Source organism: Glycine soja, chromosome 16 (assembly GCF_004193775.1).
Source record: "Glycine soja cultivar W05 chromosome 16, ASM419377v2, whole genome shotgun sequence".
NCBI lineage: Eukaryota > Viridiplantae > Streptophyta > Magnoliopsida > Fabales > Fabaceae > Glycine > Glycine soja.
In genome coordinates, this window is record NC_041017.1 from 12,946,726 (window position 1) to 12,964,650 (window position 17,925).

The 17,925-nt window shown below is 35.7% G+C and overlaps 2 protein-coding genes across 2 annotated transcripts; both read right to left on the reverse strand.

Annotated features, from left to right (window-relative positions):
* Nucleotides 1-612: 612 nt before the first annotated feature.
* Nucleotides 613-1,816, reverse strand: LOC114389784. The gene is made up of 2 exons (XM_028350517.1): nucleotides 1,112-1,816; nucleotides 613-903 (listed from the first exon to the last, which is right to left on the reverse strand). Exons 1-2 carry the CDS (start codon nucleotides 1,814-1,816, stop codon nucleotides 613-615), a joined length of 996 nt encoding a protein of 331 aa, XP_028206318.1.
* A 6-nt stretch (nucleotides 1,817-1,822) lies between these two features.
* Nucleotides 1,823-2,548, reverse strand: LOC114389785. The gene has a single exon (XM_028350518.1). The coding sequence runs from the start codon at nucleotides 2,546-2,548 to the stop codon at nucleotides 1,823-1,825; it is 726 nt and encodes a 241-aa protein (XP_028206319.1).
* Nucleotides 2,549-17,925: the final 15,377 nt, after the last annotated feature.

Sequence of the window (17,925 nt, forward strand, 5' to 3'; positions counted from 1 at the left end):
CTGCGTCATTGCACGGAGTTGATCACGATCTGGGGCCATGTCCAGATTGTATTTATACTGACGGATGAACGCTTCACCAAGATCATTAAAGGTTCGGATGTTTGCACTATCCAGATTCATATACCATTTCAGAGCAGCGCCAGTCAGGCTATCCTGAAAGAAGTGGATGAGCAACTTATGGTTATCAGTATACATGGACTTTTTTCGCGCGTACATCACCAAGTGACTGCGGGGACAAGTGTTTCCTTTATACTTCTCGAAGTCTAGCACCTTGAACTTGTGGGGAATAGTAACATTTGGGACCAAACATAATTCACGGGCATCCTTCCCGAACAAATCTCTTCCTCGGAGGGCTTCGACTTCTTTTTGCATACCATCAAATCTTTCTTGGAGTTCGTCCACCTTGTCCAGAGCTCCAATACTTTCAGCATGGTAAATTGGCTCAACCTCTTGTTGAATAGTGTGAATCAGTGGTGCTGAATAAGTCATTGCAGCTTGAGGGAAAGATGTGCCGGGTTGTGGAACCGGCGCTGACTGCTGAGCGAAAGAAAGTGGAACTTCAGATACAGTGGGCTGGATATTTCCACAGGCTGGAGGTGGCATTCCCCATGTTCAACCTGGAGGCATGAAAGGCTGATCTACAACAGCAGCGGCAGCTTGAGAATTCTGGGCGGACAGGAGTGCATTCATCATGGTCGTCAACCTATCCATTCCTTCTCGTAAAGTGGCAACCTCCTCCTTGAGACTCTGATTTTCTTGCTCAATTAGATCCATTTTTTTCCGATTAGCCCTGGTGTTGTAAATGCGAGTTGGTTTGCGGAGAATTCGTCGGGCCACTTTCTTCGGACGGCGGCTGATTATCCTTTTGAAGTGGTGAACACAGTGTGAGACTTGATTCGGAAACTATGAATGCAGAATGATGCATGATTATGCTTATGCAAAAAGAAAGAACAATTTATTATCGAAGGACTTGTTGAAGTAATTGTAAACATCATAATCTGAACACTTCACTTAAGCATTGAAATATTACAAAGAAACTTTTTGTTTACAAGTCAAAAGATTTAGAAGCCAAAAAACTAAACATAAGGTCCTAAAAGCTTCAAACTCAAACTCCCGGAGTAGATGGGTCCTCGAAATCCGGATGTGCACTAGAGAGCGAATCCATAAACCTCCTTCTCCTCTTGGAATCTTGTCTGAGCAAAGCGTCCTTTCGACGGAGTAAGTCATCCTTCTCAATTATCCTCTGATTCTGAACGAAAAGCTCATGATCTTTCTGTGCCAGCTTTCCCTTCAAGGTCTCATTCTCACGCTCGAGCTCCTGGTATTTTCTCTTCCAAGTATCCCTTTCAAGCCGCATTTGAATCAACTGCTCATTGCATTCCTCTTTGTTATCAAAGGGCACAGGTAAGGATGGTGATGGAACGGTTGAGGATACGTGCCTGGGTAGGGGGTAGGGTAAACCAAGAATCGAAGCTCTGTCGACGACCCACTGAGTATAGGATCCATGTACAAAACCCGTCCTTCTTCCTAACTTATTCCTATCAAGCCTACGAACAGTGTGCCAGGCTCGCACAAATCTCAATCTCATGCCTGCATGGTCCTCGTGGTTGAGGTAGAATTCACCGGTTAAGGAGAAGTTGTTAGGTTTTTCCTTCATGGGGTATCCAAACTGGCGTCTGGCAAGAGTGGGGTTGTAAGTGATTCCTCCACGTGTACTGATGAGGGGTACATTAGGAAACTCTCCACAACTGTCGATGATTACTCCAATGTCACTAGCTGGTTGGTACCAAAGGATATCAGTTGGAGTGAGGGACATGATTCTCTAAGGCCAACGGGTTTTCTCTGGATTAGTCTTGAAAAGGTGGGTTTGGGGTAAATGTAAAGTAAACCACTTGTATAGCAAAGGTGCACAACAAGTGATAATTCCGCATTTCTTTTGTGTTCTGTGGTGAATGGAATGGTAGGTGTTTGCAAGTAAGGTGGGGACAGGGTTTCCGGATATGAAAATTTGCATTCTGTTAATGTCGATGAAATCGTCGATGTTAGGGAAGAGTATAAGGCCATAGATGAGTAGGGCAAGGATGGCTTCGAAGGCACCGGTACTGGCGGCTTCGGCAAAGGTGTAGGCTTTTTGGTAGAGGAAACTGGGAGTTAGGCCTTGGAAGCCTCCTTTGGTAGTAAGGTTACTGGTTATGTCGGAAGTTTTGAGGTGGAGAGCTGCGGCAATAGTTAAAGGTTTAGGAGTTGGTTCGAGGCCACTGAAAGGTAACTTGTCAGACACCGGTAAGTTGACTAGGTAGGAGTATTCTTCCAAAGTGGGGACAAGCTGGTAATCTGGGAACGTGAAACAATGATAGAGAGGGTCATAGAACTGGACCAAGGTATTAAGGATCCCCTCTTCAACGTTTGTCTTGAGGATGCTGAGCAAATTCCCGTAGCGTTTTCGGAAGTCGTCCGGACTAACTACCAAGGATCCTAGCTTCCTTAAATTTGTCAAATCCGGGTCCTTGAAGTTATACTTCTGAGTGTTCCTCTTTGTGAAGTTCATTCCTACGATGTTTACAACAAAACTTATCTAAATCCTTCGATACTTGATGAAAAAAAAAAAAAAGTTTATGAATGAGTGCATGTATGCATGGTTATGCTAAAGGAACGGAGAAAACATGGTGAGGTTAAGTTCGTAATGTTGGAGCTGAGGGTAAACCCGCCATTTGGTAAGGACTATGGTTTCACATGTACCTGTATCACGGGTTCTACCAAGTTCCCAAAGTCATTGACCACCTTCGAATATTGTCGGATTACGAGACTACTCCTGGTCCAACAACGTTCGTAGGAAAATCTCGTTTGAGTGTAGTATCGCGTATCGACCAACTCAAGACTACTCTTGATTAGCCACCGCACTACGTCCTAAAAGGCCAAGATGGGTTAGGTAACTAAAGGTCCTCAACTTCATAGGTCACTTAAAAATAACAATGCCAAACACGACTACTCATGTCGACATGGTACTACTTTTAAGAGACCTCCATTGAGTGGGATTATCACATGTACCAAAACCCAAGACTACTCTTGGTATGGCACTTTGATTATACCCCATCCTATCTTATGTTTCCCTCAAGTCTGGGTATAGGACTTATCTCACCACTCATGTAAAAGATAAACACTTAAGCACGTATTTACAATTACAAATAATAATAAAGCATAAAGAAAACAAGATAGGTTCAACCCACTTAGGATTTTGATCCCCAGTGGAGTCGCCATTTTTCTGTCGCGGTGATTTTTGGATATCAGGCTATTAATTAGCGTTGACTCGCAATTTTAAGATTCACCACCGATCTTTTATTTTTCCGAGGAAAAGGGAGAAAGTTCGAAAAAACCCTATTTTTAAGAGAGATCAAGGTCCGGGGGTTGGTTACGCAAAGGGAAGGTATTAGCACCCTAAACGTCTATAGTACTCTATAGGAACCTCTTGCTTATTTTTATCTTTATGCTAAAATGATTATTTGTTTGTAAAATAAATGCTTAAGTGTATAAGAATTAAAGTGATGAGTTTAAAAGAAAGAAAAATGTTTTTGTTATTTTGTTGATTTGGAAAGACAAAGTCTTTTGCCTACATACCCGAATGGGATCAAAATCATGTAGTTCGGGGTAAAAAGCCGAGTGATTGGTTTTGGTTGATTTTAAAGTTTGAAACAAAAGTTTAAGAAAGATAAGAATCCGTAAAGGCATAGAAGAATAGAATGTGAGTTTGGTTGATTTTAAATTGGAAAATGTTTGATTGATTAAAAGTTGATTAAATTTTGATTAAGAAGATAAAAACAAAGATTGACCTTTTTTTGGGATTTTGATTATAAAATGTTTTTTGGGTTTTGACTATTTGAATTTGATTTTTTTTTAATGAAAATTTTGTTAGACAAGTGGCCTCAGATATCTTAAGAAGGGAGGGTTGAATTAAGATATTCCAAACTGTTTCCCCTAATTAAAAATCTATTTCACTTTTTACTCAAGTTATGAATTCCCTTAATGACAATCTTCTTAAATATTAATTCAAATGAAACAATTTGAATATGAATATAAAGCAATAATAAATAAAGGAGATTAAGGGAAGAGAAAATGCAAACTCAGTTTTATACTGGTTCGGCCACACCCTTGTGCCTACTTCCAGTCCCCAAGCAACCCGCTTGAGAGTTCCACTATCTTGTAAATTCCTTTTACAAGTTCTAAACACACAAGGACAATCCTTCCTTTGTGTTTAGAGATCCTTTACAACAAGAGACTCACAGTCTCTTAATCCCTTAGAGAATGAGAAGAAGAAGAAGAACAAATCTCTCTAGAAAGAGATGGATTTTACAGATTGAGCACTCAAATAATCCCTTAATGAATTGCAATTGAATTGGCCAAAGAATTCTTAAGAGGATAAAATGAATTTGCTCTTTGAGAGGATAAACACTTTGTTGTTCTGAAAATCTCTGAGCAATTTCGTGTTTAAGTCACATATATATAGACCATTGGTGGTCATGAATAAAGCCTTTGAAAAGTTGTGACTCTTGAAATTATTTTTCTGAAAATCCTGTCTGGTAATCGATTACAGTAATTGTGTAATCGATTACAGCTTTTAAAATTTGAATTAAAACGTTTACTAACTACTGGTAATCGATTACCAAAATTGTGTAATCGATTACACAGTCTAAAATTTCGAATTCAAATTTTTGTAGCTGTTATAAAACGTATTTGGCCACTGGTAATCGATTACCAGAGAGTAAAACCTTTGAGAAACACTTTTTAATTTAAATCACTTGGCCAAACCTTTGCTAATTCAATTAGGAATTCCCTTCCTAATATTCTAGTGATCATCTTGATGTTGTGACTTGTAATCTTGAAGTATTGTCTTGAATTTTAATCTTGAAAAGCCCATTTGCATCAATTGCAACACATCATCATGATCATCATCAAAACATCAAAGCCAATTGCATCTACAATCTCCCCCTTTTTGATGATGACAATACAATACCTGAAATCAAGATTCAAGCAAGCAACAAACAATTGTACATAGATAAAATGTGCATGCGTTTACTCCCCCTATATTTCGGAATACATGATCACTTGATTTCTAAGTTTGTTAAGCAACCTTTTCTCCCCCTTTGGCAACATCAAAAAGCCAAAGAACTCGGAAATCAACACAGATATAACAATGGAGTAACAAGATATAAATATCAGAGTATTAAACACAATAAGCCAAACTCACAAACAAGAAATAATCAAACCAGAATTCAAATAACATAAAATGTCAACAACCACAAAATATCCAAGACTGAAATTTAAAAACCAAAAGATAAATAAGCAAAGTACTTAGCATAATAATGTAAATTCTAAGAAACTAAAAGCCAAAATACACGGCTTATAAAAAGACATATAGTCAGAAACTAAAATCTAAGAAGATGGAGGTGGTGGAGGAAGATCAAAACTCTGACGAATGTATCCGACATCCTCTTCAAGCTGTGTAAGGCGAATGTCTATACCGGCAAAGCGTGAATCTAACGAGTCGAAGCGGTCACCGACATAAGAACGAAGACCCCGTAATTCGGAGAGGACTTCATTCATGAGTGCGGAATCTTCACGTTGAGGGGGAGGTGAAGGAGTACGTTCATCTTGAGGAGGGAGTGCATCCTTCCAGTCATCAACAATGGTGCCCTCAAAAGGTGCACCTTGACTGGGTAAATGAGTCAAAGTAAAGAAAAGTGACTCATCAATGACCTTAGAAGTACCATGCACCTCAGACATAATAATACCATCCTGAATTTTTAAATTGCAGTAGAAGACCTTAACAAGTTCAGGATAATATGGCAATTTTAATGACATGAAATCAACAAGACCAGAATTTTGAAACACTTGATAGCAATCAAACGTTTCATCATTAAAGAACTCTACGTCTAGGTACTTAGGATCTAAGATTATTCTAGAAGAAAACTGAGAAAGGTACCGTAGACGTTGATCATCGGATGAAAACAGTGTTGATGATCTTGGAGATGACAAAGAAGGAGGAATAGGTGCTGTGCGTGCTCCGGATGGGCCGTGACGGCGATGGGCAGCAGCGGTAGCGGTGGAGGATGATCCCTTTCTCTTTTTTGATGGCTCTGCCATTTGATGAAGTTTTTCTGGATTTTGATTGGTGGAAGTGAAAGAGGAGTGAAAAAGAGGAATATTGGGCTTTACGGGACGTGATTTGGTGAAGAATTGAGTGAGAATCGAAGGTTTGAAGTTCTAGGTATGGAGGAAAACGCGGAGGATGCTTTGGCTGCGCAGCAGCTCTGATTTCGTGAGTATTTATAGAAGATGACGCATTGTAATCGATTACAGTAAACTCAATCATTCAATTATTATATACACAAGAAATCATAAATTCTATCATAAAAACAAGAATTTAAACAAGATCAAACAAAACCATCTATAATCAAAAGGTAAGAGTAAATCAACCAATCAACCAACCATTCAATCAACCAATCAATCCCTATTCTTCTAAATCTCTTACATCTAAGAGACCTAATTCTCTTCTAATAGAGAAGAACACTTCCTTGGGGAGAGGTTTAGTGAAAATATCAGCAAGTTGATTCTTAGTATCAACAAATTCTAATACACAATCTCCCTTTAGGACATGATCTCTAAGAAAGTGGTGTCTAATCTCTATATGTTTAGTTCTAGAGTGTTGAACTGGGTTTTTGGATAGATTTATGGCACTAGTATTATCACACTTAATAGGTATGCGATCAAGAATGATGCCATAGTTAGATAATTGTTGCTTCATCCATAAAATCTGTGCACAAGAACTACCGGCAGAGATATACTCCGCTTCAGCAGTAGATAAAGCAACACTGTTTTGTTTCTTACTATGCCATGAGACAAGAGCCGATCAAATAAATCGACAAGTTCCACTTGTACTTTTTCTATCAGTTTTAGATCCGGCAAAATCAGAATCAGAATATCCTATTAAGTTACATGTTGAATTCTTAGGATACCATAATCCTAAATTGATTGTTCCTAATAGATATCTCATGATTCTCTTTACTGCACTTAAATGTGATTGTTTGGGGTTGGATTGAAACCTAGCACACATGCATACACTAAACATAATATCAGGTCTACTAGCAGATAAATAAAGAAGAGATCCGATCATACCTCGATATTGTTTTATGTCTATAGACTGACCAGATTTATCTTTATCTAAGTAACAATTAGTGTTCATCGGTGTAGACATGTGTTTTGCACTATCCATCCCAAATCTTTTGATCAATTCCTTGCAGTATTTGGATTGATTGATGAATATACCTTCTTGAGTTTGCTTGATTTGTAATCCCAGAAAGTACTTTAGTTCTCCCATCATTGACATTTCAAATTCACTTTGCATATCAAGGGAAAACTCCTTGCACAATGAATCATTAGTGGATCCAAAAATTATATCATCAACATATATTTGAACCAACAAAATATCATTATGCTTTCTCTTTATGAACAATGTGGTATCCACTTTACCTCTGGAGAAATCTTTTTCTAGAAGAAAATTGCTTAATCGTTCATACCATGCCCTAGGGGCTTGTTTTAAACCATAAAGAGCCTTTTGTAATTTATAAACATGGTTTGGTTTATCAGGAATTTCAAAACCAGGGGGTTGTTCAACATATACCTCTTCTTGAATTAAGCCATTTAGAAAGGCACTCTTAACATCCATTTGATAAAGTTTAAAATTCATTATGGATGCATATGCCAATAGCATTCTAATGGCTTCTAATCTTGCAACGGGAGCATATGTTTCTTCATAGTCTATTCCTTCTTCTTGATTATACCCTTTTGCTACTAACCTGGCTTTATTTCTAATAATTATACCATGTTCATCTAATTTATTTCTAAAAACCCATTTTGTTCCTATGATAGGATAATTTTCAGGTTTTTCTACTAATTTCCACACATTATTTCTTTCAAATTGGTTTAATTCTTCTTGCATGGCAATGATCCAATTATCATCTATTATGGCTTCTTTTATATTTTTAGGTTCAATCATGGATACAAAAGCCATATTATTGCATAAATCTTTAAGAGTGTGTCTAGTTGTTACCCCTTTTGAGATATCACCAATAATGTTGTTGAGGGGATGATCTCTTGAAGTTTTCCATTCTCTTGGGAGTGCATCATTGGATTTGACTTCTTCTGGAGGATCTTCATTGTTTCCTTTGTCATTTCCTTTGGAATCTTGTTCATGAATGTTCATATGTTCTAAAGAATCTGCAATGTCATCTAGCATATTCTTTCTTGACAACATAGCATTAGATTCATCAAAGGTAACATGAATGGATTCCTCTATATTCATAGTTCTCTTATTATATATTCTATATGCTTTTCTTTGTAATGAATATCCAAGAAAAATGCCTTCATCAGATTTTGCATCGAATTTTCCTAGATTATCTTTACCATTATTAAGTACAAAGCACTTGCAACCAAAAACATGTAGATGAGAAATATTAGGTTTTCTACCATTAAATAAATCATATGGGGTTTTCTTTAAAATAGGTCTTATCAAGGCCCTATTCATGATGTAACATGCAGTATTGACAGCTTCAGCCCAAAAATACTTTGAAAGAGAAGTATCATTTAATAAAGTTCTTACAATTTCTTCCAATGACCTATTTTTCCTCTCAACAACTCCATTTTGTTGAGGGGTTCTTGGTGCAGAAAAATTATGTTCAATACCATGTTCATCACAAAATAATTCAAAATCTTTATTTTCAAATTCACCCCCATGATAACTTCTAATGGATGCAATCTTGAGATTTTTCTTGTTTTGTATGACTTTAGCAAGTTTCCTAAATGCTTGGAATGAATCACTTTTATGTGTAATAAATAGTGTCCAAGTATATCTAGAGAAATCATCAACTATAACTAGAGCATAGTAATTTCCTCCAAAACTCATGGTTCTAGATGGACCAAATAGATCCATATGCAATAACTGTAATGGTCGAGTGGTTGAAACAACATTTTTAGGTTTGAATGAGACTCTTGTTTGTTTGCCCTTTTGACATGCATCGCATAGTTTATCTTTTTCAAATTTCAATTTAGGCAAACCAACTACTAAATCTTTTGAAATTAACTTATTTAAGTGATCCATGTTTATGTGAGCAATTCTTTTATGCCATAACCATGGATCATCATCTTTACTAAGAAAGCAATGATTGTTTTCTTGTTTTATGCTTAAGTCTATCATGTAAACATTATTGACTCTATGTCCTACATGCTTTATATTAATGTCATGCTTATGTTCTATAAGACATTTCTGAGAATCAAATGATACTAGATAGCCTTTGTCACATAGTTGACTAACGCTAAGCAGGCTGTGCTTAAGGCCTTCAACAAGTAGAACATTTTCAATGGAGTTTGAAGAATTTGTACCTATTTTTCCCACTCCAAGAATTCTACCTTTGTTGTTGTCACCATATGTTACATGCCCGCTTTTCTTTGGAGATATATATGTAAAATTTGATGCATCTCCAGTCATATGTTTTGAGCATCCGCTATCTATGTACCACTTCTTTCTCAAAGACACCTCTTCATCACTTTCGTAACTTTTGGCCATAAGGCAGAGATTTATCTCTTCATTTTCAGAATCTTCAGAGGATTCCAAATCATTTTCATCCCATGTGATGTATGCTTTCTTCAGTTTCTTTTCACTATGATTTTTCTTTTCAGATTTTTCCATCTTTTTCTTGAAGATGGGACAATCAACCCTCAAATGTCCAGGTTGATTGCATTCAAAGCATTTTAGAATAGAGGATGAATTTTCTGTCCTTCTCGTTGATTTAAAATTTGGTTGCCTCTGATTTCCTCTTACTTTAAGAAACTTGTTGAATCTTTTTACAAAGAGACTTAGATCATCATCATCATCATCTGGATCATTATCCTGATCACTTTCTTCTTGAATTGAGGATGATGCTTTAAGAGCAATTCCTTTCTTTTTCTTGTCATTTTCTTCATTTTGGTGCAATCTCAATAGTTCCATCTCGTGTTCCTGCAACTTACCAAATAAAGTGGCAAGAGACATGTTAGACAAATCTCTTGATTCAGAAATGGCCGTTACTTTGGGTTGCCATTCTCTACTTAAACATCTTAACACCTTGTTTATAAGATCCTCATTTTGAAATTCTTTGCCTAAGGCTGCTAGATGATTTACTATATGTGTAAATCTCTTTTGCATACTCTGAATATTTTCATTTGCATTCATTCTAAATAATTCATACTCATGAGTTAGTGCATTTATCCTAGATCTTTTAACATATGTAGTTCCTTCATGTGTTAATCGAAGAGTGTCCCACATTTCCTTAGCACTCTTACAATTTGAAACCCTGAAATATTCATCCATTCCTAGGGCAGATGTTATTATGTTTTTGGCTTTTAAGTTGTATTGTACTCGTTTTCTATCCTCTTCAGACCATCTATCTCTAGATTTTTCTATGGTTATGCTTTCACTTGATGAACTACCATCTATTGAAACTCTTTCTACTGTGGTGGGTATATAAGGCCCTATTTCTATGGCTTCCCAGATATTTAGATCTATTGCCTCGATAAAAATTTGCATTCGGGTTTTCCAGTAGTGGTAACCCTCTCCATTAAAGATTGGAGGTCTATTGATAGAATTCCCTTCCGGAAATAAGGAATTTGCTGAGGCCATCTTTTTCTTGAAGCTTCTAAACTTTATACAAGAATGAAGCTCTGATACCACTTGTTAGACAAGTGGCCTCAGATATCTTAAGAAGGGGGGGTTGAATTAAGATATTCCAAACTGTTTCCCCTAATTAAAAATCTATTTCACTTTTTACTCAAGTTATGAATTCCCTTAATGACAATCTTCTTAAATATTAATTCAAATGAAACAATTTGAATATGAATATAAAGCAATAATAAATAAAGGAGATTAAGGGAAGAGAAAATGCAAACTCAGTTTTATACTGGTTCGGCCACACCCTTGTGCCTACGTCCAGTCCCCAAGCAACCCGCTTGAGAGTTCCACTATCTTGTAAATTCCTTTTACAAGTTCTAAACACACAAGGACAATCCTTCCTTTGTGTTTAGAGATCCTTTACAACAAGAGACTCACAGTCTCTTAATCCCTTAGAGAATGAGAAGAAGAAGAAGAACAAATCTCTCTAGAAAGAGATGGATTTTACAGATTGAGCACTCAAATAATTCCTTAATGAATTGCAATTGAATTGGCCAAGGAATTCTTAAGAGGATAAAATGAATTTGCTCTTTGAGAGGATAAACACTTTGTTGTTCTGAAAATCTCTGAGCAATTTCATGTTTAAGTCACATATATATAGACCATTGGTGGTCATGAATAAAGCCTTTGAAAAGTTCTGACTCTTGAAATTATTTTTCTGAAAATCCTGTCTGGTAATCGATTACAGTAATTGTGTAATCGATTACAGCTTTTAAAATTTGAATTAAAACGTTTACTAACTGCTGGTAATCGATTACCAAAATTGTGTAATCGATTACACAGTCTAAAATTTCGAATTCAAATTTTTGTAGCTGTTATAAAACGTATTTGGCCACTGGTAATCGATTACATCCTCTGGTAATCGATTACCAGAGAGTAAAACCTTTGAGAAACACTTTTTAATTTAAATCACTTGGCCAAACCTTTGCTAATTCAATTAGGAATTCCCTTCCTAGTATTCTAGTGATCATCTTGATGTTGTGACTTGTAATCTTGAAGTATTGTCTTGAATTTTAATCTTGAAAAGCCCATTTGCATCAATTGCAACACATCATCATGATCATCATCAAAACATCAAAGCCTGTTGCATCTACAAATTTCGATTAAGTCCTAAAGTCCAGGGACTAAGTTATGCAGAGATAGGTCCAAATGCGCCGGATCCCTCAAAATGACGTTGGATCAAGTGAGGGTCCTTTTCCTCGGATACGGTCATAATTACATTATCGTCCTCGGCATAAAGCATAAAAATTAGTGTGGGTGTCAGTGCATATTCTCATTTATATTTTTATTTACATTGGACCTAGATACATTCTAATTGGCAATAAAATAAATGACAAAAATAATAAAAAGTAACAGATAAAAAATTGCAAATGCATTAAAATAAATATGCTAGAAGAAATAATAAAAAATGCATGAAATGAAAAACAATAAATAAATATGATGCATAAAATAAATAAAGAAAAAAAAATGCAAGACATAAAAATAAATATAATGCTATAAAATAAGCATGATGCTAAAAATAAATAATAAAAAAACGCAAGACATAAAGTAAATGTGATGCATAAAATAAAAATAAACAAAACAAAATAAAAAATGCAAGACAAAAAATAAATATGATACATAAAAAAAATGCACGACATAAAGTAAATATGATGCATAAAATAAAAATAAACAAAATAGAATAAAAAATGCAAGACAAAAAAATAAATATGATACATAAAAAAAAATGCACGACATAAAGTAAATATGCTGCATAAAATAAAAATAAACAAAAGAATAAAAATGCAAGACAAAAAAATAAATATGATACATAAAAAAAAAATGCACGACATAAAGTAAATATGCTGCATATAAAAATAAACAAAATAGAATAAAAAATGCAAGACAAAAAAAATAAATATGATACATAAAATAAAAAAAAATGACATAAAGTAAATATGATGCATAAAATAAAAATAAACAAAATAGAATAAAAAATGCAAGACAAAAAATAAATATGATACTGGAAAATAAAATGCAAGGCGTAAAATAGATATGGTGCTGGAAAATGAATAAAGAAAATAAAAAATGCAAGAGCATAAAATAAATATGATGCATGAAATCAAAATAGAATAAAAAATGCAAGACAAAAAATAAATATGATACTGGAAAATAAAATGCAAGGCGTAATATAGATATGGTGCTGGAAAATGAATAAAGAAAATAAAAAAATGCAAGGGCATAAAGTAAATATGATGCAAAAAAAAAAAAAACTACATATTCTGAATTCCTTTTTTTCCTAGTTCTCGAATCCACAGTTATTTTTTTTGAAAACCAGTACTGATAAAGCCTATATCTAGCCTTGAATCTTAGAAAAAAAAAAAGTGAACTACCTTTATCCTTATGTTATCGTTTAAGCTTCAGAGTAAAATCGGTTGCAGCTTGGGTTGTGTGGGTTATGTAATTGAAGGCGGCGTGTTTTTTTTTTTGGTTTAGGGTGTGATTTCCGTTTTGTGGTGGCGTGGCGTGGGTGTGTGATTTAGTATGCTTTAGGCCGCGTGAGTGAGTGGGTTACTGTGTTTGTGTGGGTTTATATTCTAATGTTTTGATTTCTAGAGAAGGAAGTGAATAGTATGAACAAGATGATTTTGGTTTTTTTTTCTTTTGTGTTGGTGGTTCACGGAGGAGGAAGGTGGCGTTGAGTGGTGGCCAGTGGTAGTATTGACTGGTATTGTAATTCTGACAGATTCTCTGACTCTTACTGTGCATTGAATGCACTATTTAAAGGACAGTATAAAATAATACAATGACAAAAAATGTCCCTCTGGGCCTGGACAAAATAATTGACCTAAAAATGACTTAAAATAAATAAATAGAAAAATACAAAAAAAACAGCAACAATAAAAAACGAAAATAAAAGTAGAAAGAAAAAAAAAACCAATAATAAGAAGGTAAATAAAAACAAAGAAAAATGAAAATAACCAATAAATATAATAAAAATAAAATAAAAACGGTCGCCTTCGGGACAAAAATGAGGTATTTTAACATAACTCCCTGCCGAAACTTCGTCTGAAACGACGAAAATTTCCGGTTTAAAAGACGAGAGCAATGAATTGACAGTAGGTCAAAAATGGGGTATGACACTAGCCTTTGACAATTTAGTCCCTGAGATTGTATCCATTTTGCATATTAGTCCCTAACTTAATATTAAATTCAAAATAGTCCCTATCTTTGCATAAGTGTTGCAAAATAGTCCTTCCGTTAAATTTTAAAGTAACGCCGTTAGTGAGGTCAATTTTAGTGCCACGTGGACTATCTAACATGGCACTAAAGGATGATGTGGCATGACACGTGGACGTGCCTCTTAAAAGATGTCATGTCATTTGATGATAACAAAACAAGTAAATAGGCAATTTAGTCCCTGACTTTGTACCCCTATTGTATATTGGTCCCTAACTTAATGAAAAATTCAAAATAGTCCCTATCTTTTGCATAAGTATTGCAAAATAGTCCCTAATTTAAAAGATGTCAGAAATCGTGCTTAAAGTGTCCATGCATTGCAAAGGTTGTGCCTTGCACGATTTTTGGCGGCGCAGATTCCTCCTTGGATTCCTTGTCATCTTTTGATTCCACTGGTTTTTTTCTTCTTCTTTCTTTTCTTCTTCATTTGCTTTTTTCTCCTCCACTTTATTTTCCTCTGGTTTTTTCTCTTCCTATTCAAAACACAAAAAAAAAAATCAAAACCCGGAATGATACATTGATGGTAATTGAAGAAAAAAAAGAGGAAAAGAGAATGGTTATGCAGACCTCACCCATTGGTGTTGACGGCTACAAAGATAAGGTTGTTCTGTGGATTTTTGGTTCTTTTTATTTGTGCAAGTGTGTGTGGGTTCTTTTTCGTATATATGTCTCAATTGGTTCAGAACCATCAAATTTGAAGAAGCCACTCATTCAATTATCATCAAATAACGTGGCACTAGAATTGGTCTCACTAACAACGTTTCTTTAAAATTTAACGGAAGGACTATTTTGCAATACTTATGCAAAAGATAGGGACTATTTTGAATTTTTCATTAAGTTAGGGACCAATATGCAATAGGGGTACAAAGTCAGGGACTAAATTGCCTATTTACTTGTTTTGTTATCATCAAATGATGTGGCATCTTTTAAGAGGCACGTCCACGTGTCATGCTACATCATCCTTTAGTGCCACGTTGGATAGTCCATGTGGCACTAAAATTGACCTCACTAACAGCGTTACTTTAAAATTTAATGGAAGGACTATTTTGTAACATTTATGCAAAGATAGGGACTATTTTGAATTTAATATTAAGTTAGGGACTAATATGCAAAATGGGTACAATCTCAGGGACTAAATTGCCTATTCACTCTAAAAATATATAAGCAAAAGTATTTGTCTCCAAGGGAGAAAATGAACGGAGTCGCCGCCAACGTTTATTCGAGGAAAACGTTAGAAAAACCAAAAAGAATCTGCGAATTTTGAAAAAAAGGGTTCGGGAGTTGTATACGCATAGGGAAGGTATTAGCACCCCACGCGCCCATCACAAGGGATAACAGCTTTTAATCGAGTATGTGCAATGTGACTTCAAAATTATTTATTTTGCCCTTTTCTATATTTTATATTTTTTGGGGCCGACAAGGGGGCTGCCCTTGCTCCTACGTATCCTCAGGTGCGAGAAGGAATTCAGACCTACGTAGTTCTTTAAGTCTGAATGTTTGTGTGTTGAGTTGATTTTATGTTTTGGAAAGATTTATTTTAATTGCAAACAAAGAGTTGTTCAAGGCGTTGGACCTTGAAACAATGTTCTAAATTTTGAAAAGCGGAGATAATCATTCAGGCGTTGGACCTTGAAGCGATCTCAAGTGATATTTGATGAAATGAAGTTAGTTATAAGTTGGTTTTATCTTGGTTTTGTTTATTAACTTTCAATCTCTTTAAAGACAACTTTACAACACTAGTGGTCGGTTAAGATTGAACTTTACAAAGAAAAATGAGATCATCGATGATTGATGACAAGGGGGACCCCTAAGGGTACATAGATCACATTCAATCCTTTAAAATAAAACTAAGCGACGGTCGCACGAAGAACACAGAACAAGAAAACGACGTAAGGAATGATCGCGGTTGCAATTCGATAACGCCTCAACTTCGTTTCCTCTTCTTTCTTAGTTCTCTCAAGTCCCTCCACTTTTGAACCTTAGAACCCTTAAAAACAACCCTAGGATGCCTATTTATAGGCAAAAGGCCACCTTGGGGCGGTTGCAGGTCACCCAGGCGAGCTAAAACTTAACCTTGAAGCAATGAGCTCGCCCAGGCATGCTAATCCCTTATCCTTGAAGTTATTTGGTAGCCCAGGGCAGCCAAATACTGGCCTGGGCGAGCTGGGGCCTAGGTGTCATACCCTAATTTCGTCCGGAAATCATTGTTTGGTGGCATGCAACCTTCGCTTGACCGTCTCGAGATACTTAAAACCCATTGTTAGGTAATCCATAAAGTTCTGTGACATTTTTGAAGTCGAAAAGAAGCATTGTTGTGCAATCCGTCAAGTTTCGCAACATTCTAGAAAGAAAATGGGTGTCGTTATGTAATCCGTAAAGTTTTGTAACATTTTGGAAAGAAAACAGCCAAAAACACAAAAATGGGGGGTGAACTTATCAAGATAAGGGTGTAAATAGCAATTCGAGTATAGGCCCTTCCGAAACATTTTGGAAGTTGGGTTGCTTAAGGAGGAAGCAACTGGGCGGCTAGCTCCTCCACATTTTTGAAAAATGGTTTCCGGGGCTTCCGTAATGCTTCCGTAAAATTTCCAAAAACCTTGGGTAAGCATATTTCACTTAACATTGGTGAAAGGGAAGAGGAAAAAAGATGAAAATCAAATTCGAAACACTTCCGTAAGGCTTCCGTAACTTTTCTGTAAAATACGAAAAGGGGGGTGAATTTAGTAATTCATGTGCACTTAGAAATCTTCTTCATTAAGTCTCTGGGCGGCAAACACCTCTCTTTTTCCCTATAAATAGGGGAGGGGGGCTGTTTCAAAAATATTCATCACCCATTAACTATGCATTTCGACTATTTTGGGTGAAAAAATGTGCTTTCATGAAGATAATTCAAGCCGAGGTGCTTCCGTAACGCTTCCGTAAGCGATTCTGTGAAAATTCAAGCCGAGGTGTTTCCGTAACGCTTCCGTAACTCAATTTCCTCAAGGAGTCTTGCATTCCCGACTCAAACATGAGCTTAAAGTAGGATTGTAAAACTTATACATATGAGAGTTTTAAATGTACCAAAAAAAATTATAACTAATTATCTTTAAGTCCAGTTTACCTTCATGTAGCCTATAAGGCATTGCTTCGACTAGACATCACCAAATGTGCATATGCCTAATGTTATGATATCTCTAGATCACACCTATAGGGGTTATTAGTAAACACTTTAATTGATACCCTAAAAAGATATAAATTGCATTCTTTATTGTCTTTCCCCAAAGAGACTTTGGCAGAGAAAAATCAAACTTCTTACCATATTTGTACAAGTCTAGTTTCATCATTTACAAATTTGTTCATGGTATGTTTTCCTAACATTATATGTTGTAGAAAAATTTCACAATTATTGAAGAAAACACATTGGGGACTCCAAACGTTGCACCTTATGTCATATCTACCATAGTATTCCCTACAGTCAGATTTGACAACCTTAACTTTCTTTCCTAGTTTAAGTTCAACTTCATCTTTGAAAGACTAAATGTCTAGAGGCCAAAACTTCTCATAATTTAAATAAAGAGAAAGCATCTATGAACATAATAAAATAGATTTGCTCATTTCATGAATCCAATAGGAATAGAACACTAATATATGTATGTATTAGTTCTAAGACATCCTTAGTTCTTTCAACACCCGAATTCCATTTTGTTTGTTTATTTTCCCTTTATATATTCAATGTAGACTATAAGGTCCAACCAATATAAAGGATCCAAAATTTCCTATAACACAAGCATCCAAATTCTCTATTAAGAGATATGACTTAAGTGCTTATGTTATAAAGTGACGAAATTCTCATTTAATTTTAAGTTTTGCACCATCCAAAATTGTTTGCAATAGGAACACTCAATATGATTGTCGCAACGTGCCCTTCGCGGGCGAGCGAGGGCGAGGCTCACGGGTGCGCTTTCCAA

Excerpts from the sequence above, each read along its gene's own strand:
- LOC114389784 (XM_028350517.1), bottom strand. The coding sequence starts at position 1,816 with ATGTCCCTCACTCCAACTGATATCCTTTGGTACCAACCAGCTAGTGAC. Across the intron at positions 904-1,111 it reads AGGACCCATCTACTCCGGGA|TTTCCGAATCAAGTCTCACA; the intron begins GTTTGAGTTTGA and ends CTGCATTCATAG.
- LOC114389785 (XM_028350518.1), bottom strand. The coding sequence starts at position 2,548 with ATGAACTTCACAAAGAGGAACACTCAGAAGTATAACTTCAAGGACCCG.